This window comes from Tympanuchus pallidicinctus, unplaced genomic scaffold (genome assembly GCF_026119805.1).
Source record: "Tympanuchus pallidicinctus isolate F22 unplaced genomic scaffold, pur_lepc_1.0 scaffold3, whole genome shotgun sequence".
Taxonomy (NCBI): domain Eukaryota; kingdom Metazoa; phylum Chordata; class Aves; order Galliformes; family Phasianidae; genus Tympanuchus; species Tympanuchus pallidicinctus.
The window spans coordinates 52,298,355-52,321,191 of NW_026294747.1; the positions used below are offsets into that span (position 1 = coordinate 52,298,355).

The 22,837-nt window shown below is 37.7% G+C and overlaps 2 protein-coding genes across 9 annotated transcripts in view; one reads left to right on the forward strand and one right to left on the reverse strand.

Moving 5' to 3' along the window:
- ESR2 (estrogen receptor 2) overlaps positions 1 to 22,837 on the forward strand; it is a 169,049-nt gene that overhangs the window by 129,286 nt on the left and 16,926 nt on the right. The window lies entirely within an intron of this gene.
- The window catches only part of SYNE2 (spectrin repeat containing nuclear envelope protein 2), a 172,416-nt gene that overhangs the window by 83,427 nt on the left and 66,152 nt on the right, over positions 1 to 22,837 (reverse strand). For 6 of the 8 annotated variants that reach the window (XR_008209492.1, XR_008209491.1, XR_008209493.1 and 3 more), the window contains exons 42-60: positions 21,423 to 21,732; positions 20,807 to 20,971; positions 19,591 to 19,935; positions 18,978 to 19,112; positions 18,289 to 18,432; positions 16,907 to 17,059; positions 15,442 to 15,597; positions 14,799 to 15,064; positions 11,494 to 13,609; positions 10,878 to 11,200; positions 10,263 to 10,407; positions 9,384 to 9,599; positions 8,727 to 8,992; positions 7,811 to 7,967; positions 5,735 to 5,890; positions 2,999 to 3,139; positions 2,476 to 2,658; positions 1,752 to 1,889; positions 167 to 352 (exon numbers count right to left, since the gene is read on the reverse strand). Coding sequence is in view for 1 of the 8 variants with exons in the window: in XM_052695581.1 (XP_052551541.1) it covers positions 167 to 352; positions 1,752 to 1,889; positions 2,476 to 2,658; positions 2,999 to 3,139; positions 5,735 to 5,890; positions 7,811 to 7,967; positions 8,727 to 8,992; positions 9,384 to 9,599; positions 10,263 to 10,407; positions 10,878 to 11,200; positions 11,494 to 13,609; positions 14,799 to 15,064; positions 15,442 to 15,597; positions 16,907 to 17,059; positions 18,289 to 18,432; positions 18,978 to 19,112; positions 19,591 to 19,935; positions 20,807 to 20,971; positions 21,423 to 21,732 (5,701 nt within the window). In the remaining 7 variants the exon portion in view is untranslated. The remainder of the gene's footprint in view (positions 1 to 166; positions 353 to 1,751; positions 1,890 to 2,475; positions 2,659 to 2,998; positions 3,140 to 5,734; positions 5,891 to 7,810; positions 7,968 to 8,726; positions 8,993 to 9,383; positions 9,600 to 10,262; positions 10,408 to 10,877; positions 11,201 to 11,493; positions 13,610 to 14,798; positions 15,065 to 15,441; positions 15,598 to 16,906; positions 17,060 to 18,288; positions 18,433 to 18,977; positions 19,113 to 19,590; positions 19,936 to 20,806; positions 20,972 to 21,422; positions 21,733 to 22,837) is intronic. The other 2 variants (XR_008209489.1, XR_008209488.1) reach the window with 1 other exon arrangement.

The window sequence follows — 22,837 nt, forward strand, 5'->3', positions numbered from 1 at the left end:
TCAACATAGTCTTTTTCCTAGAACCAAAACAAAGTATCACACAGACATTCCGAAGAAACCAATTCTGTTCCAGCTGAAACTAAGACACATGCAGACAATGTAAGCTGTATTTAATAACATTTGGTGACGCTCCAATAAAAAGAACTTACAGATCAAACAAACTTACATCAGCCACATGCTGGATCTGTGGAAGAATCTCTGCTATCTCTTGCTGTAACGTTGCTACTTCCTCCTCTGCTTCATTCAGCTGCTGCATTATACTGTCTGTTTCAAAGACAGGCGTTAGCTCCTCCAGCTCCAAGTAAACACTGTGCAGGAGATTTTGCTTTTGTTCTGAGTCTTCCAAAGCCATCTACAGACAAAATAAGAAATTAGTTTGCCTCCATCACTGGTGACATCAAAGCTCTGAGGCGATTTGGATCAGAATGAATCAGTTTAATTTCCTGTACATCACTGACCAGTACATGTACTTCCAAAAGCTTAGTTCAGATTAAAACACTTCGTGCTTAATGAAACCAAACTGTTGCATCCTGCAGGCAGAAATCTGAGGGGCTTCTGCTATGACTACTAGCGAATCAATTAGGTAAAATAAATCTACGTGATCATGAGTCACGTAGAGGAAGGTTTTAAACTCTGAGATCTCACCCCCAAAACAGAAAAGTATGAGATGCCAAAGAAGGTTCCTCCCAAATTTCTTTGCAGTCATCAGGCTGAACCCAAGTACATACATGTCAGCCAGAGACATGAAAAGGGTTTCCTGCACACCAGTTAGCAGATAAACTGAAGCTCTGCAGAAAATATCTGGCCAGTTGTGCATGATGTGAACATTCTTCCCATTTTCCGCAGGTATCTGCATGATTTTTTTTATTAATTACAGCAAATGTCTTCATACAGAATAGTGAAGGGGTTGTAAGCAATATCTGTGATTCACTCAGCTTTCTGCCACCTGAAGAAAAGGACTGAACATATCTCTGAACTTTATTATGAGCCTTGGGCACGTTTCTAAATCCACAAGCTTTCCAGCCTAGACCACATAAAAAACATAAATGCAAAAGAAAATAAGCTTTTGTTGGGAAAATATACACAAATTTTGTTAACTGCCATCTCCTCATTGTTACTTTGTGACCTGCAACATGTTGATCCAGAAATGTCAATCTCTTCTTGTAATATAGGAAAGAAATTCTGGTTAGTTTTAATAGAACAATCCACGTTCAGAGCACCAACTTTTTCTTCTGGTGTAAGCCAAAGAGTGGACATGCAGAAAACTTCTATTTTAAATATGATACTGTTAGAAATCATCTTGGCATTTGCCTGGCCCTGTAACATTACAAACATGTGATTCTTGAAGTCAGAATTACCTTCAAGGCACACTGACAACTGCCTTGCACATCGATTCACTTCCAAGTTTCTGGTAGGCGCACAGACCTCAAAATACCACTCTATTTGGGATCATGTGCACAACACAGAACAGGTACAAAACTGTACCTATTCGAAAAGTAATAACTGATTTTAGCCATGCAGCACACTGTCGTATATTTTTGGTAGATGCATGCTCTCCATTTCAGCACACAAGATAATCAAGTCCAACACCGAAAATTACCTATCTTTATTTCATGCCCTTAAACTGTAACCATTTTTCACTTAAAGTACTTATGGAAAATTATTTATATCAGTAAGGCTGAAGAATGCAAAACTGTGTCTTTATACAGCAACTAGTTATAATGAGAACAGACATCTGCACTAACACTTACCTGAAGGCCATCAGTGTACTTGTGTAGTCTTTTTGCGGAGTCATTCTGAACACCTGCTCTTAGCAAGCTGTTGGTGTTTTCTATCCAAACTTTCATGTCCTTCAAGAGTTCATCATATTCTTCCATCTTGTTGGCAGCCTAGTAAATGGGAAGTTTTTATAAAAGGGTACAAATACATTTCTATTCACTGCCTAGGATAAACACACGTACAGGCAAGACTTGAAACAAACTGGATGCATTTTATCAAGGACAGATTAGCATGGCAAAATAGAGAAGTACAATTGAAATTTTTCTGGAACAGTTTCATCTTCTAAACAAGAGTAATTTTGGTGTCCAGGGCCATACATTTCATGGGGACACTGTTATGATTTATGTGGCAATGTTATTTAAATAGGTAACATGTTGGTATCATAAATCATAACACTGCTGATCCAGGGGCAGGGATTGCCCATGCTAACGCATACCAACCACAATGCAGAGTTGGTCCTTTGGATTGGAAGCTGGAGGCAATGTTTGTCACTCCAGAAATTCTTAGCTATGTTAAGTCAACGCACCTACTCTGGGCTTTTCATCTGTTTGAGAACCTTTGATGATATTTTGTGTGAAGCCTTTGTTCGTTTATTTGCTTTGTTTGTTTGTTGTAAAGCTATTGCTTTGGCTTCTTTGTTAAAACAACACAAATTTTTCAAGTTTGAGAAAATCTGAAGTTCACATTTGCCTCTACCTTGTTTAAAATGGCTGTTCTGCGCTCGGCAAGTTGTGAGACTTGTTGGTAATGCTGAAGGGGGGTCATTAAGATATCCATCAACTCCTGTGCGTGGCAGGAATCCTGCTCTACTATGTCATGCACTTCTGCATCCAGCTCATTGAGTTTGTAATGCCAAAGATCCAGCATATCCCAGATTTGCTGCATGTACAGAAAGGAAAAATGAAATATATGGTTGGGCAGAAAGAGTTATTTTTTCTTCATGTTGAGCATGTGGAATTGCAAAGCTTTTTGAACTGATACAACAAGAACAGAACACTGCATCTGCCAGCATGATTCACAGCTATAAAAGCATGCATTTTCCTGTGAGAAAGAAAAGGTAAATGTTCAACACGTAAATGCTTGCTTGTACCTCTTCTATTAAAGACACAGAATGAATGGAGACAGCTTTATACTCCTGATAAACTGGGTTCTGTAAAAGCAACCAAACATCTTTCAATGCCCACCAAAAAGAAAAAAAAAAAAAAAAAGGCAAAATTACCTTCTGAACTTCTTTGGCTTTTGCAACACTTTCAGTCTTCTGTTCCAGCATCTTTTCAATAGCTTGAAGGCCATTGTTAACAGTCTCCGCTTTTCCTTTCAGCACATACTGAGGAGAACTCTGCAAGTTTTCAAAGCTAATCTGTCACAGTAAAGAGAATATGATAGTGGAGATTACAAAGATCCACTTGTTTCTGTGTACCTCCTCACTAAAAATACTGGAAGTCTTTTTATGTTCCTTTTGATGAGTCACTTAAAAACATCAGAATGGAATTACATTTCCTGGGAGAAGCATCAATGTGACCAGACTGAATGTTCCCATCTTGTTCAACATTTTCTCCTTCCTTAAAATGACTGGCAATCATGAACCAAAAACTAGTAAGGTGCTGCAACTCCCTGAATTCAGCCGACTCCTTTCTCATCTGCAGCAGTGCCTTGATTATTTCTTCCATTTAAGAAATAAGGACGCTGAGAAGCATCAATGTGTAGTGAATTTCTGAACAAAAAACCCTGGATTTTTTGTTCAAATCAAAACACAAAGGGGCCTAATTTCCAATTGAAAGAGAGAAGTTCTCGGGTATTGAGTCAGTGCTGAAGCAGAGAACTGAGAGACACAAGGAGGTACCAGGTTATCATGAACTAGAAGAACTGCAGGGGGTGAGAAAGTCCTTGCTTGCCCAAGGTGATGTCTCTTCTCACTAAAACCTGCTAGCTGTTAGGGTCAGCTATCAGTACTCTGTTAAATCAGGGTAAATTCCCTGCGCTACAGGCCTGGGATTTATGGAACTCAACTGCACATCACATTGCACAGCTTTATGCAGCGTGGTTACATAAGATTTTTAGTTTACCACTTACACAGGTTTGTCACTACTTATTCTGAAATACTTATCCTTCTGTGGGAAGAGAAATAAGGAACGTTACTCATTTAGTAAATTATTTGCTTTTATTTCTTTCTACTTGTTAGTTTATTAAGATTCTGACAGGTATTGTCAGAACAATATAATACCCATACTAAGGTACTTTGTTGATAAAACTACAGTAATTAAAATAAATGTATAGGAAAAAAGACCTACAGTCCTTCTCTTGGGTACTTGTGCTTATACAAAACAAATTATGAAGTCTAGTCCATACTTCGTGCCTACAACTCTGTGGAAAAAGGAACTCAGACTGTAATCACCAAACATTTCATCATTATTACTACCCTGAAGTATATTCAGCATGAAAAATTACTGATGTGTGCAGTGGTAGTTTCTTTCTACAAAACAAAGCAAAAACATGGAACAGAATCACACATGAGCAATGTGACACAGCTGGAAATACGAAAGCAGGCTGTTCAATAGACTTCTGTCGTTCCTCAGACAATTTGCTGTACCTGTCAATGTTCTGCTCATCCAGGATTTTTTTTCAGTAGCTCTTACTGGTCTGAATTTACAGTACTTGTCACGTAAAATGCATGGCATCAGAAATACATTTTATGTTCATTCTTACATTAGCTTACTTAGAAAAAAGTAGAATGCCATTAAAATAAGACAAGTTAATTCATTTTAGCACAGACTGGTACCTCCTGCTATGTGCCTACACTGATCTCCAGTTCCCATAGAATTCATCTGGCTTCCTTCAGACTCTTAAAAAAATTCCAATACATTCTGTATTGTTTTTCTCTACTCAACACTGAAATGTTTCCAGGGCAATTCTTGCACTTCAACACGTAACATATGCACCGGGATAATCTTTCATCTCAGAAATTGAAACAGCAAACCAAAAACAAAAATCAACCCAAAGCATAAACACTGTTTTATTCCTCCTTCTCTCTCCTATCTAGTTGTCAGTTCTGAAAAGACTTCTTCCAATTTGAAATGAAAGCTGTAAAAATAAACCTAAAGCTAAGAAACTGTAACCAATAGGTCTCTAAATATTCAATACAACATAAAACAAATGAATAATCTGACAGACAAAAAGAGTCACTGGATTTAAATATTGTTTCATTAAACATTCAGGTTCTATCAAATTAACTACAATTTAGTCTTCAAAATTGGCATACTTATTTCTGCAAGAAGTTAACTGAATTTTTTTTTCATTTTGAGAAGAAATGAATAAAAACAATAACTATAGCACAAGAGAATTTCATCCCAAACTTTGAATATTACATTCCTTTAATTTTGTTTTCAGTTAACTGCTTACATTCCCTTTATACAGAAAACATTGCAAAAAAAGCATCTGATTGTAATTTAGTTACCCAAATACTCTGCCTGCTTTTAAAGGAATGCTGTCATGTCCCAAGAAGTGGTACAAAGAGCCATGCTGTGATCCTTTACCATACATGCAAGTTTAATTTTTTTAAAAGTGGTTTCAAAGGAGTCTTTTGACTCAACTGTAAAAACTCTTCTCACTTAAGTTTAACTAATATTCCAACCAACTCTGACTACTAGCTCAGTGTAAGAACCGGACTGGACAGAAAATCACATCCATATCATATCCAAGACCTTGCTGCTAGTGGTTCTATCATGCTCTCTCTCAACACCACCACCATTTTATATTCAGCTGCTTATTGGAAGTTTATTCTAAAAGAAGACAGTTAACACTAGGAATTTTTTCTTCAGCACACCCTTTCACCTGAAGTAAAAAGGTGAATTTAAAAATAATCAACGCTTTAATTTTAAATTTGAAGTTACAAAATTCATCCAATCTTGCTGGATGAACACAAAGAAGTATGTATGAAAATCACATAAGCAATTACCTTGTCTTCCAAGTCTTGTAAAGTTTTCTTGCAGTCCTCCAGCTGTGCTTCAGTTTCTGCAGGAACTATTGTGTACATTTCAGAATATCTGATCCGGAGTTTCTCCATGATATCCTTAAGATTTTGACTTTCTTTATCAATCACACTCTGAACTTCCTATGAAATAGAGATTTTTTTACCCATTTTTTTCTTGAGCACACGTGCATGTGTGTAGACATATACAGATATCTTGTGGTTTACATTTCTTGCCACGAGTATGAGTCAGAAGAGCTGTTTTGAGACACAAATCCTACTCTGACTACCTCTGCAAGCAGATTAACTTCAAGAAATACTCCCTCATTTAATCAAATGATGCTTTTCAATCTATAAGAATTAATTAAACTTGATACTATTCCATGTCAGGCAACTGATGTATTGGTATTTATTGACAGGTATACCAATGTAATCATAGAAAGTGCACCAACCATTAAATGGTAACCTTTGTGCCGTCCCTTCTGCCAAAAGTGCATTTTCTCTTTTAAAGAAGTTTAATAGCCGATGTTCATTCCCTCATTATTATTAACAACACAAAAGCCACAAAAAGCAACAGATTTCAAGCTGAAGTGTCTGCTTTCAGGCAATTATGCAGAGCAGCACAGCGGGCTCTTTTCAAAGCAGTAGTTTCCAGTCCAGCTTGAAGAATGCTGGTTTTATGAGATAAAAGAAACTTGAACAACTGTCCAGAGCCCGTGGCCTAGAAATAAAATCTGACCCAAGTCCTCTTGCAGAAAGAATGAAGAAACTCATTTGTTTTGAAGGTTTTCTAGAGTTTCAAGTTGGAAAGTTCTGTTTTATGGTTCCTTTTCCCACTATTCAGCTATTCGAGAAACTCAAACGTTAACGATGCTGTTGGGCAAAAAGCTCCCACCGGGCATTAAAATGAACATCTTTTTTTCCATTAACTCCCAGTTTTTGCATGGGAATCTTTTCTCTCATACAAATGCAGTTCACATAAGATACACATGAGAGTCTGAAATTGATTTATTTCCTGTCATCTCAAGACAACTGGCTCTGATAGAAATAAATAAATAAATGAAATGAAACCATGAAACATCTGTGTGCCTAATTCTACAGCAAAGTAAGCCCTTGTACCAATTAACACTACGCCAGTATTTACAGGACTTTACAGATTCCTCAACTTGAATTTGCAAGAATCAGTTACAATACCAGCTACAACACCAGTGTCCAAAGGAAAACGTCCAAAGCAGGTCTCTGCAAACTGGTTTCTGTATACAAATGCATGCCCACATTTTACAGGTTGGTTAGTTGGAAAGCATTTGGCTGTTAAAACTGTCACCTTTTTTTTTCCAGGGGGTTAGTTTGACAGAGCTCAAATTCTCTACAGATCTTAGTCGGCTAGAATAAATAAATGATAATGTTCTAAAGTTTAAAAATAACTTAAATATAGTAAAAATAAAATTTTGATCAAGATCTAAAAATTAAGAGAACATAAATAAAATAACACTAAATCAACATGATTGAAATAATAAATAAATAGACGCATACAAACCAAGATTCTGGAACTAATAGGAATAGCATTTTGTAAAGTCCAGTATTCAAAGAAGGCTAACAGAAATATACTGAAATGACAGAAATGTATTTTAAAATGTACTGGAATTGTGCAGAGTTAAAGCTGGTGGGATCAGTGGTCCTGGTCACAATTTGAAAGCAGTTACCAGATTAATTGACTTATGTGGAATCAGATCCAGAGCATTCAAAGCTGCCCTGGTTAGATATGCAGAGGAGGAAAATATACAAGGTATACACTGAGCAGTCCTTCCTAAAAGGCACGCTGGTTGTGAATCTCTTAGCAATCTATGAAGGCTTCTGCTAACTGAGCTAGTAGAGGAAGAAGAGTGCAAATCAATTCCATGGCAGGCCAATCGTTTCCCGTTGAGCCAGACTCATTCTCTTTAACTCAGTGTGCATATGGATATACATACTTTGCAACTAATTTTATTTGGAGCAATTTCAAGCCTCAACATAAAAGAGAATATATTCCAAAGATTCCCACAGAGTCACAGGGCAACTGCTAACCTTTAGCTGTGCTGCCTTTGCAACAGCATCTTGGGAGAGCACAGATAGAGCATTCTGTAATGCATTTTTCACAGCATTTATTTCTTCGGTGATCTTGTTCCTCTCTTGAATCTCAGACTGTATCAAATTCTTATGGTCTTGAGTCTTTTCATACAACCTATGACAGATTTCCAGCAAGAATACACTGTGTTAGATTTTATGGAGTAGAAGTTATCAGACCACACCTAATGTAGAATTTTTTGTAAATATCCAGAACATTTGCTTGTATTTTCATATCATTTTATGTAACTAAATCTCTGAGTGTCTGCCATTTATGCTTCAATTTCTTAGAAAGTGAGTCTTCAGATATTGCTAAACAGACAGCATGGCTATTAAACCAGGAATGACGCTCCGGAAAACAGCTCATAATCTCAGAGTCTGAAAGCCATGGCAGAGAAAAAAGACATTTAACAAAGATTTCCATGTAAAAAATAAAGCATGCAGAAGGGTGACTGTAGTCTCAGATTTGCAAAAAACACTTGAGGTAAATCTTAAACAGTCATTAAGGCACTAATTAAGGTAAAAATAGTGCAAAACGTGCAAGGTCTGACTTTCATAAGAGTAGAAGACTTGTACACCTCATTCAAGTTCACTAGAGCTTGGAGCTTCCAAAATCAATCATGAACACCAATATTCTCTCCTACATTTGAACTGCAGCCCCACATGACATGATCAGGCTTGAGTCTTCCCCCCCAACTAGTGTCTCTCATTGCCCATTCTGAAGACAGCAGATGGGTTAGATGGAGCACTAGTGTGACTCAGCACACTATCTTTTTTAAGTCAATACATCTTTCATATATTCTTCAATATCTAATAAAATGCTGCTCTTACAAGTAATCCCATGTTATAACTCCCACCAACCTTTTGTACCACTTACTTTTTACAGCGGTCTTGCATTGTCTTTATCTCACATAAGGCAGGAAGGGCAGTCTCTGCCTCCATGTTTTCAGATGTATTCAGGATGTTCCTTATTCGGTGAAGAAGTAAGAGCAAGAGGAGCTGCTGCCTGCTGATGTTCTCCTCAAATGCATACACAGAATCCAGTAATTCTACCAGTTCCTCTCTGGTGGCTTTTTCCTTTTCTTTAAGACTTTCTGGCTGCTCTTCCTGGAGCTTATCAAGAATTATTGCTTCTCGTTCCAGCTAAGTAAACAGCATGCCAAAGAATGAGCTCAAGTGCTTTTTTAATTCATCAGCATAAGTTATATTATTTATTTACTCATATGCATAACTAAATAGTAGGAAATGCATATCCAGAAAGCTTGAACCTCTGATGGGAGGCAAAACATTTGAGTTTGTTTTAACAAAGAACAAAGCCACACACAGAGTCATGCTGGGTTCAGACAACGTATGCTGTAAACATCCCCATCATTTCTGACTCCAGGTTCAAGAAAGTCTGGAGGTAACTGGCTGATTGGTGTGGAAAAAAAAGCGATGTTCTGTATTGATCTCAGTCCTGCACAGGTAGATTTACTATCTAAGGGTCTCAGCTCAATCACATTCCTCAAAACTTACTGTTTGTTAGGCAACTCACCTCCTCGTTGATGAACTTCCATTCTTGTTTTAGTTCTTCACAGTTTATTTCCAGCTCTTTTGCTGCCTCAAGCAAACCCAGCCAATTTTCCCACAGTGCTGTTACAATCCTGCCCAGGGCCCTGTCACTTCCCTTGCGTAATCTCATCAGCTCTCCTGAGACCTGCCTTAGCTTCACAAGATCATCTTCAGCAGAGTCAATGTTGGAGACTAAAATCTTATGCAAAAACAAACAAGCAAATAAATAAATACAGCCTATCAGAAGTGTTAACGAAGCATTAAATAACACAATTAGAATCTTCTATTAAAATAGCAATCACTTCACTGAACTGGCTAAATTCAGTTTCACTGAGGGAATTCTGTATTGGCTGAGACTATGGAGAAAAGGGAAATAAGACAAGCAAAACCATCAGAAGAACAGCACACACAAGAAATTAGGTTGCTTTTACTTTATGGTTATTTGGAAGGGAAATGAACGAGCTCTAGTTACAGACACACAAAATGAAGAGTCTGTAATACGGTGAGTACTACAAGACAGCAGGAAGGTTCATTGTAGCAGATGTATGGTGAGGAGAAAGCAAGAGAGTCCTGGATGGGGAAGTACAAGTACTCTGACTTTCCCATCTAGGGAAAATAACAGCAATTTGAGAAATCTGATCAGTCCAGGTCCTGCAAAGCAGCAATGAGGAATTCAAACAGAAATGCAACACCGACTAAAGCACAGGTAATGTTTGGTTTTTCCAGAATAATACGTACTTTTACATGGCACACTGTAATCCAGTTCACTTACAGATACCTGAATACATGTTGTGGTTTAGTATATACATAAATACAAGATAAATGCACTGCTTACTACTCTGATCTTCAGATCCTCTCTTACCTTGCATTCTTGTAAGTTCTCCAAAGCTTCCTTATAAGACATTGGTGTTTGGGATAAAGACTTCCCAAGCATCTTTCCCAGATTGTTAAGATCATCACACACTTTATCTTTGCATTTGGAATAGCTTTTGTATTTTTCCAAATATCTGTAGGAAACAATTACAAGACCAATTATAATTTGTTATGTTTGATTGTTTCTCCAAACATAACACCCACTAGAACAATAAGTAAAAAAACCTTCTAAACTAGCATTACTTACTAATTATTTGGCAAATTGTCTTCAATTTGTGTTTTTTTATATACTTCAGCTCCAGCATCTGAGATACTAAAGAGATACAGGTACAAATACCTCAGTGATAAAGAAATGTAGGTAAGAATATGAAACATATCAGCCAGAGCTGCTTGAAAGAATTGTCTGTCTTCCCTTATGTCTCCATTATTTTCAAACATTTTTTTAGAAATACAATTATTATCTGTTAATTTTCCTTCCATTAAAGTCACACCTAGGCACAACAAATAACAGTTCTTTCTGCTGAATTACCTGGCTCTATAAGAGAAGAAACAAAACTCTATTTTTTGCCATAGGTAGGAATACAATCTAGGAACATGAACCTACCTCTGTTTGTCGGCCTCGTTTCTCTGAATCTTCTCTTTTAATGCCAAACTTTTATTGACTAGTTCTCTTAAAGTATTTTCTAGACATATTTTGTCTTCTGGTTTCACCAGGTTTTTCAGCTTGGAATACAACTGCTCTATGTCAGCCTTTGCAGAGTCGAACTCTTCTTGTTTCCACTGTGGAGTTTGATAGGTGTCCTCTGAACTGCTGAGCTCTGCTGCAGCAGAACGAACTTCAGCTTCACAGTCCTCAAGGAACTTGGCAGCCCTCTCAACAGCCTTGGTGTAAAGCTCACCAGCCTTACGTGCCTCCTCCAGAGCAGACTGAAAGTGTTTGAAAGACAAAGGAACAATCAAGAAAGATTGCTGTGCTCCTCTGGATGGCCAAATGGCCTTCTCAGAATTTCATGTGGTTGTCTCCAAGACCCAAACTCATAGAGCAAATGCCCTCTATTACCCATGTAGCCATAGAGAGGTGCTGAATTCCTTCAAACATAGGGACAGGGGGTATAAAGGAGCTACCAACACTGGAAAATTCCAAAGCAAAGGATGGCAGGACATAAGAATCATAAGTTTCATTACAGACATGGAAATAGACTTTCATTAAATATACTTACAACACGGGCAGCAATGTCTGTCTTCAGTTGTATTTCATGATCTGCCAGCGCTCTTAATTTTGTTCCTAAACCAGCAGCAAGAGATTTTTCTTCTTGACTTTCCCTCTCTTTTTCCATTATACATTTAATGGCAGAAAACTCTGCTGACATCACATTCTGAATTGATTCCCATCGCATCTTTTCATACTGCATCATTTTCAAGTCTACTGCTATTGGCTGCTGGAGCTCTAACTGAACATGCCTTATGGCATCGGATAGATGCTCTGCCACATTCTGGATATCTTCCTTGTTTACATATTGGAGACTAGAGACCAAGTTTTGAAGAAACAGACTCAATTCCTCAACATCTGTCTCCAGGCTCTTTATTTCTTGCCTCTTTGATTCTTTGAATAGCGTGTGTAAAACCTCATTTTTGTTTATTTGATTTTCTACCTCCTGGATTAAGCACAAAATCTGTTGAATTGTCTGAAGCAGAATCTGTGCAGATATAAGATTCTCAGCAGGAGAAGAATTAGATCTATCATTTAATATATTTGCTTCTTTTCTTGCAGCAGATGTCATAGTCTGGATTTCATTTAGCAGTGCATGAAACTTATCACATTCCCTAATAACATTACCAAAATGTGTTATCTTCCCTTTAATTTTATTTCTAATTTTAAAAAATTGAGTTTGCAATTCATGCAATTCATCCAGCTGTAATGAATCCCAATTTAGACCTATGCATTCAAAAATTTCTTTGAACTTCATTATTTGTGACAAATTAGACTGTAAGGATAATACTTTTTCTTCAAGAGCTTTGCATTTATTCTTTATTTCTTGTGTGGCCCCTGTCAGTTCTTCTTCCAGTTTCAATTCACTACACTGCAGATCACTAAGCTCTTGTTTCAACGAAGTCATTCCTTCTGCAAACTCTCTGTAGACTGCTATCTTTTTTCCCACTTCATGACATTTACTCTGAATTTGCCTCTGTGTCTTCCTTGCTCTATTTTTCAGACTTCTTAATTGGTCAATCAAAAATAATTGTTCGGATAGACTCAGCTCCCCAGCTGTGACCTGACTCTCTTCACAATGGGATGAGATAAGCCCTTCAATCTCTTGTATGTCCTTTAAAATCTCCTTTAAAATGTCCTGTTGACTGATTAATTCTGAGCAAGTGCTGGTTTGGTTCATATCAGGCTTGCCAAGTGTCTCTGCATTTCGAAGCTGACAGTGAACTTTCTCTACTTCTGCAATAAGTCTTTGCCTCTCTTCCAGCTGAAGCTCCAGGTGCTGTAATCTTTCAACAGATTTTAAAACAAGAGCCTTGTATGAATTCTGTAATGCTTGTAGGAGGAAAGTCATATCAGAGATCTCCTCTGGCTTCAAGTTGGGAAGGATGTGCTGGAGCTCATTACCCAGTGTTTCAATCACAGGCTCTCTATCTAGAACTTCATTCCTCATAAGCTCACAATTTCTGATCTGAGATTTAACATCGCAGGGGAAAAGTGCTGCTTTCTGATCAAGAGAGGACAGCGAATCTTTGACCCATGAAATATTTTCTTTCAGCTTCTTCATTATGTCTTGTTTCTTCACAACAGGACCAGTGATCCGAACATCATCTTGAGGAGTGTGTTGCTCTGATAAAGCTTCCAGTTTGCTCTGTAAATCCTGTATACAGCTCTCCAGAGCTATCTTTTCTTCATCGCTCCAAATTCTTTGCATCTGCAGTTCTATCTTTCTTTTTAACAGGGAAAGACCATGTTTAATATTCTGTAACTCTGCAGTCCAAATTATGGGGCATTTGGCTTTTTCTCCAGCTGAGGAACACAACTCTGTTTGTAAATACTGCTCTTGTATCAATCTCTGAATATCCTGTGCTTTATCCATAAGCGTGTTAAACTCATTGATTTCTGCCAACACCTGATCATGCTTCTTCTGCACTGCCTGTTCCATGTGCTGCCACCACTGCTCCAGTTGCCTCATTTGGCTTGCAGTTAACACTTTGTCCATGCACGTTAAATGCTGAGACAAAAGTTCTTGTTGAGTTTTCAGCTGGTTTAAAACATCTCTTTCTTTGTGTAATGACTGTACACATGCCTTAATTTTCTCCAGTAGAACTGCGTTATTCATAGGACCCCTGTCAAAAATATGAACAGGTTTATAAAGGAAAAAAAACCATGACCTACACATATTCTAAGAGAGTTTCATCACACAGATGATTCATTCACTTCCATTCACATATATAACTTTCTTAATGCTCTCTCACAAGTGTCCTAACAACCATAACAGTATGACTTCCTTGCTTATCTACACAGTGTTAGCTATTTCTAGATATCTCTGCAGTTAAAGATACATTCCAACACGTATTCTTTAAAAGAGCAGCATATACTAATACAACAGAATGTGCCACTTTCTAAAATAAAAGCTGTCTCTCTTTTTAAAAATAAACAATACTGTTAAGTTATGTCTAAGTGAATTAACAACAATTTATATTGCTATTCAATTTAGAAAAAAGCTTGGCTAAAAGAAAAACTTCCAAAATTCTCACTCCTTCAGAATTAATCTGGGGGAAGGCATCTGCTTGTCTTTTATTTCCAAGAGCATTTTGAAATTCACTTCTAAAATACATCCAGCAGATACAATTTCATTCAGTTCTTTCCAATCTGCAAATCAACAATTTTATAAATCGTTTGAAGTTTTCTAATTAATGTGGTACCTTACTGTGACTGATGGACAAGTTCCATGTTTTGAAGGTTAACTCATAAAAAGTACTAAATGTTTTGTATGCATTGGTTACCTTTGGGTTGGTACTACAGTTATTTATTGTTGTGTCCTTTCTATCAATTAAGTTAATTTTTCAGAGTTAAGAGTTACTAAATTTGGCAAAAGAATTAGAATTTACGAGTCCTTGAAAAAGAAATATTGCTCCAATTTCCTAGCTAATTCATTTTAAAAAAAAAAACAATATTTCATTTCTGACATATTTTGCAAAAATATTTTAATATGGCATCCATACAGATATTTAGCAAAGCAACCAATTTATTTGTTTTGCCTAAAAAGAAAAGTGAGTAGATGTTGCTAAAAGGTTACAGTAGAGAATCACCAGTAATAATTCCGTTTAAAGACTCCAGGTACAGTTTTAACATCACTTTACAAACTTGTGAGAGTTCTCTTTCTGTCGAACATTAATGAGATGTATAAAACATGTGTCTCAGCATTATTGAAGCTTGGCATGAAATTCAGCCCACATCAGCTGTATCAGAAACATTAAGTTAAGGACCATATTTGTTTGCAATCTATTAACAGAAACCCACAATTATACTTACATTTTTATGTTATCTTTTTCTGTTGCCAAATTTTTCATTGAAGACTGAGCAGCAGAAAGATTTTTCTGGTACTCATTAACCAAACAGGACTGTTGTTGCTTTACTGCCTTAACAGCATCCAGTTCTTGAAGCAGCCTGTCCCAGCAAGGCACCACAGGCTCTGGGGTTTGCAGCTCTGCTCCGTTTGATCGTGTTGCATCAGGAAACGTTTCCTGACTCAGACACAAAGATTTTGCTTTCCACGTTTCCAGCTCAGTTTGTAAATTCTACAATCAAGCCCACCACAGGGAGGATTAGAAGAAGATCTTAACTACCTTCAGCTTCAGCACTGAATACTGATACATTCATATACATACACTTCCTTGGTTACATGTAATAAGCACACATCACAGAAGCACACATGCAATCACAGGTGTACCCACTGGCACACTTCAGAAGATCAGTACAAAAGATGGCATTCATGTGGACATATTTGCAATTAAGGCACAGTGTTTGTAGATTACCTGTTATGCAACTGTCTAAACCACAGAGTCAAACCTCAGTCAAGATAATATGCAACAATTTTGTTCTGCCCAACTGAATCATACTTCTGTAAGTGTATCGCTACATTAACATTGAGGAATGGGCTTTGCAATTTCCATACCTCCAGCTCTTTCAGTTGCTCATTTATAAGCACAATATCCAGCTCAGCCACTTCATTTTTCAGCTCATTGACCTTTTGTTCCTCCTCAAAATACTCAGTGTTTACTTGCACTCCAGGAAATAGTTCCTTCTCATCAACCCCTGCTGCACCTTCCTTCTGCAATGCAAAACAGTACATTTATTTCTGAAGAACTCCTAAAATGGTAAGTTTTCTGCTTGCAATGCTTGGCTTCATATGTTTAAGCCATGACTAAATCCTGCTCTTGCTTCCTCCTAGGAAGCCCTCCCATCACCACCACCCACCTCTGCAGTCATTCTGGCCTGTAAGCACTGTTCAATTAGCTAAGAAATCTCCATGAAAGTTTGAAACTCTGACATCTCCTCTCTCAAGTAACATCTTTCTTGCACCCTCTTCAGCCTACTGATAACTCAAACTCATAGGTCTATCTATCCTGTCTTCCCCTTCCCTGCTGTACACACACATGGGTCTTTTCAGCCTCTCACACTCATCTGGACGTACAGATACAGACGGTGTCAGTCTCCCTGCACATTGCTTTTAATGTTTTCCGTAGTTTTTCAGCTCATCAGGTGGTGAGAGACAGAGGAAAAATTGAGAATGCAGAGGAACAAAGGTTGCTACACAGGCTATTCTTCAGGAATAAACTCAGGGCTCTGCTACTCACTGTTCACAGTGCAGGCTTGTGGGAAACTGACAATAATGGGGATACATGCCAAGAATGATTCTGGCTTCTGCCCATGGTGTAGTCCAAAATCTGTATCCTGGTTTCTTATCCGGACACACAGATTTCTTCAGGAAGCCAGCATAACCTACTGCCCTTTCCCTATGCAAAGTCCCAAATACGACTTGCCAATGGAAAGGCAGACTTGCCTATAGATTTAACAACAAAGACTGGAACTGGCTTCATCTTGAACTTTAAGGACAGGGTGAATAATAATCTCAGGGAATTCTCAGGCTATTTGTGCTGAAACACCATTATTCTTAAAGAATACACTTAGTGATGCCATTTATTAAAGTACTTCATTATTCATTCAACTTCTTAATTAATTCTTCTTTCTCTATTTTCTGTTGGATTTCAGCTTTCTGATCTCCCTTCCTTATGATGGCAAAGACAATCACAGCTGACTACAGCAACACAGAACCTTGTAGCAAACAGCAACTTAAAGAGAAGGCCTATGTATAAAATACTGATTGTGATGGTTAGGAAAACCAACACTGCTCTTTTGAACAGATCCACCGGAAAAAAAAAAATAAAAGAAGTGTTGCTAGTATTTCAGATAAAGTTCAAAATTACTGTGGACATGAAGTTGAATTATACACAATGAGCTTGATTTCTCTGTGACAGTAATTACTTCTTCAGTTACAACAGAACTTCAGCTGAAGCCCTCTGTAACAAAAATCCAATAACTCTGACAAGTGCAACTTGAAATACCAGAATCTGTTTTACCTCATGGGTAGAGACTGAGGGGTCAGATTCCAGACCATTTGTCTCAGCTGTTACAGGTGTCAGGACTCGACTCTTCAAGCACACGCTCTGTTGAACCTGCTCCTCATCTTCTGTGTAGGATTGATTCTTGACATCAGCAGGTTTCTCCTTTTGCTGTAAAAACGATACTAATAAAGAAGCAAGTAACAAAAAAGCCCTAATCAAATGTACTGAGTAGTAATTACAATACTTGAGAAGCATATTTATAAAGCCCACACTTATAGGTGAATTAGAAAAGCAACAATTACATCTCTTAAATTTTTGTGTACAAGGTTATGGCAAAGAAAACCACTTAGAAGAAGCAGAGCTGAATTTTTATTATAACTCTTGGGAAAAATTATAGATTGCAAGTGGTCTACCTGTGATCTACTCTGTTCATGTTTCATTATTCTAAGCAAGACCTTAAACTGTGTACCCCTGGATGCTGTCTCAAATGCATTTTTTAAAGGCTTAGGCTTTTCCAATCTTGCACTGCACTGTAGACAGTCTGTGGTTAGGCACATAACCAGCTACCAGGCAGGATATTCACAGCCACGTATACACAAAATAAGGAATGGAAAATACTTACAGCACATCACGATGGAGAGCACATAATTGGCAATTTATTTGTGCTGCAGGGATACCTAGGCTATGGCTACAGGTCAGATAGGATATGTACTGAAAGCAGTGCACCCACAACCCAGAACGAGCTAATTTATCCCAATTCTCAGCAAGTTCATGAATGCACACTGTGCTCCATTTTGTCATGGCTACACTGCCTTGAGCATCTCATGCTGTTTGCTAAAACTAAAAGCCTGACAAGCACCTTGCTCCATCATCTATATAACAACTCTTCAGGGAGGTAATGATGGCAACAAGACCCCTGGATTAGCTCTTTATCTCCAACGAGAACACAGTTCTTCCCACACATCATAGCTCCAGCTCTATTTTGTCAAAATTCCTCCTTTATCGTGGTGCACAAAAGAGAACACAGCATTTCAAATGCAACCTCATACATGCAAAGTAAAGAAGAAATCTAAATAAATGAAAGAGGCTGAAGCAAAATAACAGTATTCAAACAAAATGGTTTAAAGGCATCACAATACAGACAAGTGATTTGGAATATCACGTCCTCAGAAAGCCACTTTGTGGCAGCTCACAGTAACAAAACAATCCCTCCATGCAAATTTTAATCTTACAAGAAAGGATTCTGAAATTTAATGCGTATTTAATCTGCGTATACCACACATCAGGTAAGAATATCGGGTTTTTACTATTTATTAGTAGTATCATCCCCTTTGCAACGAGACTGTATAAATACACCCTCAAATTCAATCACCTTCTTTAATTTCATGTCTGATTACCTTCACTGGACTTGTTTCCCTTCTTATTTCATCACTTCCAATACCAGTGTCATCCTGATGCCTTTCCAGAACTGCTCTGTCCAGAAGGTTCTCTTGGACTCCATCACATCTATCCATAGCCAGGCTCTCTTTATCAGCTTCCTCCTGGTTTGAAAAACACAAAATGTTTACAACCAGTAGAAGTCGCAGTCCAAAATTCAAGCTTACCAAAGAACACTGCGCTCCATAACCTTCCTACCTGCTCATCAGTTTAGCTTAATGAATGGTGGTAACCCGAACACAGTTTCTTGGGGAAACTTGCTCAGATCAGTCTGCCAGGATCTTATGAAACAGTTTCTATTTCTACTGCTCCAGAAATTTCTCTATGGTCAGTTATTTCAATGGTCATCTCTCTGCTGCAGCTGCTACTAATGGATGGTCAGAGCAATGAGGGAGTTCGCCAGACTCCTCCTTCAGCTTTCCACAGATGAAGTTATTTATGGTGTAATTATTCTGAGGTGATCTAGAGACCAGCAGTTCCAGATTAGTGACCTCTCACAATATACTTTGTGCCTGTATCCTTCCTTTTAACTGACGAGGAAAATATATCTCTGTATGACCATAAATCTTAAGGAATTAAGTAGGCATTGCCACTGAACAGACACACATATATTCACACTGACATCTGTTAAAACATATTAGACAGGTACCTGAGCAGTTTGGCTGTATCTGTCCTTTCCTTGATGGATACTTTGTAATGGGCTGTCTGACAACATCCTGCTTTCTTCCAAAAGAGAACCATTTTGCTTCTCTTTCTCCGATACACTCCCAATTACAACTTGACCCTGAGAGAAACAATATAACACAAAAGCTGTTTTACTGCAAATATACTTTAATATTTAAAAAGATAATCTATTTTTAAAATGTAAACAAAGAGGAAAAAATATTGTACTGCAGCTGTTAGCAATTCTTAACTGTATATGAGAAACTCTTTAAGTTCTGAAATTACTGCAAAAGAAAGGACTAAGATTTTTTGGCAGAGGCACATCTGTAATTTTCCTGTCTACACACTTTTCCCCCCACAGAGGAGGCTTTATCTAATTGCACGCAGATTGTGCTTGAATTGAAAGTTGCAATTTTGAATAGATAGCAGGATGCAATGGGGGGATAGAACGTAGGATGCAATATACAAAAGGCAAATACAAATATAATAAACATACAAATATAACCAAGATACAAAAGGCAACATACAAAAGGCATTTGAGACCCATGCCTCTTTTGAACCAGTTCTCCACTGCCATTATTGTCAGGAAAAATACTCACAGTAGGCATTTCCAAACACTCCCTTAACTCTGCTGTTGTGGTGCCCTCTTCTGCAGCAATAGGAGTATCTGAAATGATCTGCATCTCCCTCTTCAGCTTATTCTCCATCTGTACTCCATCCGTGAGATCATCTTTTAACTCAAGGGCTTCACTGAAAATATTTTCTTTCTTTTGCTTGACATTTTCAAGTTTTTCTTCAAAACTCCTATGTTCACTCTGAAGTGTTTCAATTTCATCCTCAATAAACTTCTGTCCTGGTGAAGAAGTGTTTTGTTTAACAGTTTCTGCTAAAACCAAAATCTTCTTTAACATATCTTCAAATTGACAAAGAGGTGCTTGTTGTTCCTTTGAACAGGAAGAAAACATGCCGTTGAAACATATATTCACTCAACATACCTAACAGTAAGATCAAAAGTCAGTCACAAAAATCATAAATATTTACTGTGAACAACAAACTAAGCTGAGAAGTACAGGAAGTCCTATTTGCTGCAGAAAATCACATACTAAAATTTAGTAAGCCATACATTTTTACAAGCAGTGATCATCTGAAGCAATATGCATTAAGACAAGGATAAAACAATCAGGCAGAATTCCGTGAGGTGCACAGTGACCCAGTCAAGTTCTAAGAACGTAATTCCTACCTCTCTTACCGCTCAATTTTGAATTTGTTAGAGGTATGGCAATTTCTGGAGGTAGAGGAATAGCACTGATCAATATCTGAGCTACAGTTTCAGCTTGTAGTAGTACCTATGCTCACAGCTACAAGACTGTTTTCAGGCCCACCAAACTGCAGGAGAATGTCTACCTGCCTGTGAAAGATGCTTCTTACCACTGAACTTAGCTCACTGACACTCACATAAACCTTCTTCTCTTGCTAATTTGAAGACACATACTAACACCAAATATGACAATCTCTTTCTTCATTATGCTCCCCATAAATCTACAACAAACCAAATTAAGTCTATGTGCTTGACACGAGGACAATTTTACCTTCTGTTCAATTGACAGTAAAAGCCCATTAAGAGTGGACCTTCATTAAGAGAGATTTCTGGTCTATATTTACCTTGATGAAAGGAATACAACACCTACTTAATGGTTTCAAAGTGTTTCTTGGTTCTTCAGTTTGATCCTCTCTTATCTTTTATAAATCAGATGATCTCTACAAACACCCAGGGGATGGACTTACTTTCTCCATGATGCAAAACCTCTAACATACCTGTGATTTCAATTCTTTTTGCTCAGTGGATGGTTGTTCCACTGTTGGACTCACACCATCAGCAAGCTTTTCGGAAACAGTTTTTAGCTCTGTGTTCAAGCCTGTCACCATGTCCTGAAACTGCTGGTGCTCTTGAACATGTCTTTCCAAGGTCTCCACTGCAGCCTAAAAATCAAGGAGTTTCTAGGATTAGACCAACACTAACCGACACACATGGACCTAAACTGGGTGAAAACAATAACAAACAGCATCCAGAAAGTCATTTGTTCTTCTAAAAGGAGAAAACAATCATGCGACCTTGAGATTTCTAGGAATGGATATTTCATATCAAAGCTATCAGAATCTGCTTGCAAAGCTATAAACTATTATCTTCACACTTGTCTTGCTTTCATTTGATTAAATGTTTTTTCATCTGCAAATGGAAGTGAAAACTATGAACTCGTGCTCTTTTTCCAATGGTAAGAGAGAGAAAGGAGTCCCCTGCCCCTTTACAAAGCAATTTTCACTGCTTCTAGTTTTAGTCATCAAATTGTCAGTTGAATGAGACCTACAGGCAAACAGTAAGATAGACTTCTTACACCAACATTCTCATAAGAACACAGAGTAGGGTTCCGACCTGTAGCTGGCTGAGCAGATTTTCATGCTGGTGTTTTAATTCCAACCACGATTCCTCTGTGAAGCAGGGATTCTCAGCAAAGCTCTGTACGTGATCTTGGCTTTCTAATTCATTAAACTGAGAAGTTAGATCTTCTGCTTTCTGCAAGAGTTTGGTGTAACTTGCCAACTGAGCTTGCTTCTCCAGCAAACCAGGCTGAAGGGCAAAATCCATCTCCTGTTGCTGTTTCTTCAGTTCAATTAGAGCCAGTCTCAGATCTTCTTTGCTTTGCTCATACTGTTCCCTGTTGAACAGAAGTTGCTCTTGAGGGCTAAGAAAAATATACTGGTTTTAATATTAAAATATTTTGCATTTATTACTTAAAAAATGAAAAATTACAGTCAAGTCAATCATTAGAATGAACACCAGCATACCGAATACTTTTCATCAGATTTTAAATTAATGATCAACTTTAGGCTGGAATTTTCAAAGATATGAAAATGAAAGACACTGAAGTTAGTGCAACTGAAGTGGACCTAAATAGAAGACAAGTGACTAACCCTCTTACATGTGCCTTAAATTGTAACCCACAAACCCATAGTTTCTACTATCTGAGGTAAGATGCTCATGCTCTGTATTTTCAGCTCTTTATTCCACCAGAAGTCCTGTTTCAAAACTACAGTAAGACTATAAATATTTTTCCTTTAAAAACATCTTCAGACAGTCTCCTGAAAGGGAATGTTCTGTACAAGTGAAACATTGCTTTGGTCAAGGTGGAGGTGGTGGGGGAGTGTTTCAGAGCTACAGACCATAAGAACAGCATACACAATAAGGATTGTGCTGTCACAATCCAGTGACCTTGTCATTACATTTTGATTTGTTTGCTTTCCAAATACCCACTATGATTGACCAAAGGTGAACGGGTTATACTTGTCCACAGAAAATACTCAACTAAAATTAGTGGGGCAAAAGGCCATTAATCAACAGTTATACTCTCACATTTAGTGATGAAGCTACAATATTTTCCAGATGGAACTTAAATGCCAACATTTGAAAATATGATCCCACACAAAAAAAAAAATCCAAACAAATAAAATCTGGTTACTATTCTACAAAGTACAGCAGGGAAAATAACAATAAAAGTAAAGCTTCAGTGCTTGGGGTTTTTTTTGTCTCAAGATTCATAGTTTTGGGTCAGTCAGAAATAGAGCATAGCCTCCCAGACATTACTGCCTTAAATTCGGTGTTCCCATTTCATGCTGCTGGATGTATCACATCTGCTATCTACAGACCTAATCCTGCAAGGTCCTGAACATCTCTTCAGATCTACTGAGCACCTCAACTCCAGTCTTTAATGTACTGTGAAGAGGCTGTCTGCATTTTGTTAAGTTGGATCTAATACAGCCACTGATCTTTCTGAATGCCACTTGTACTGC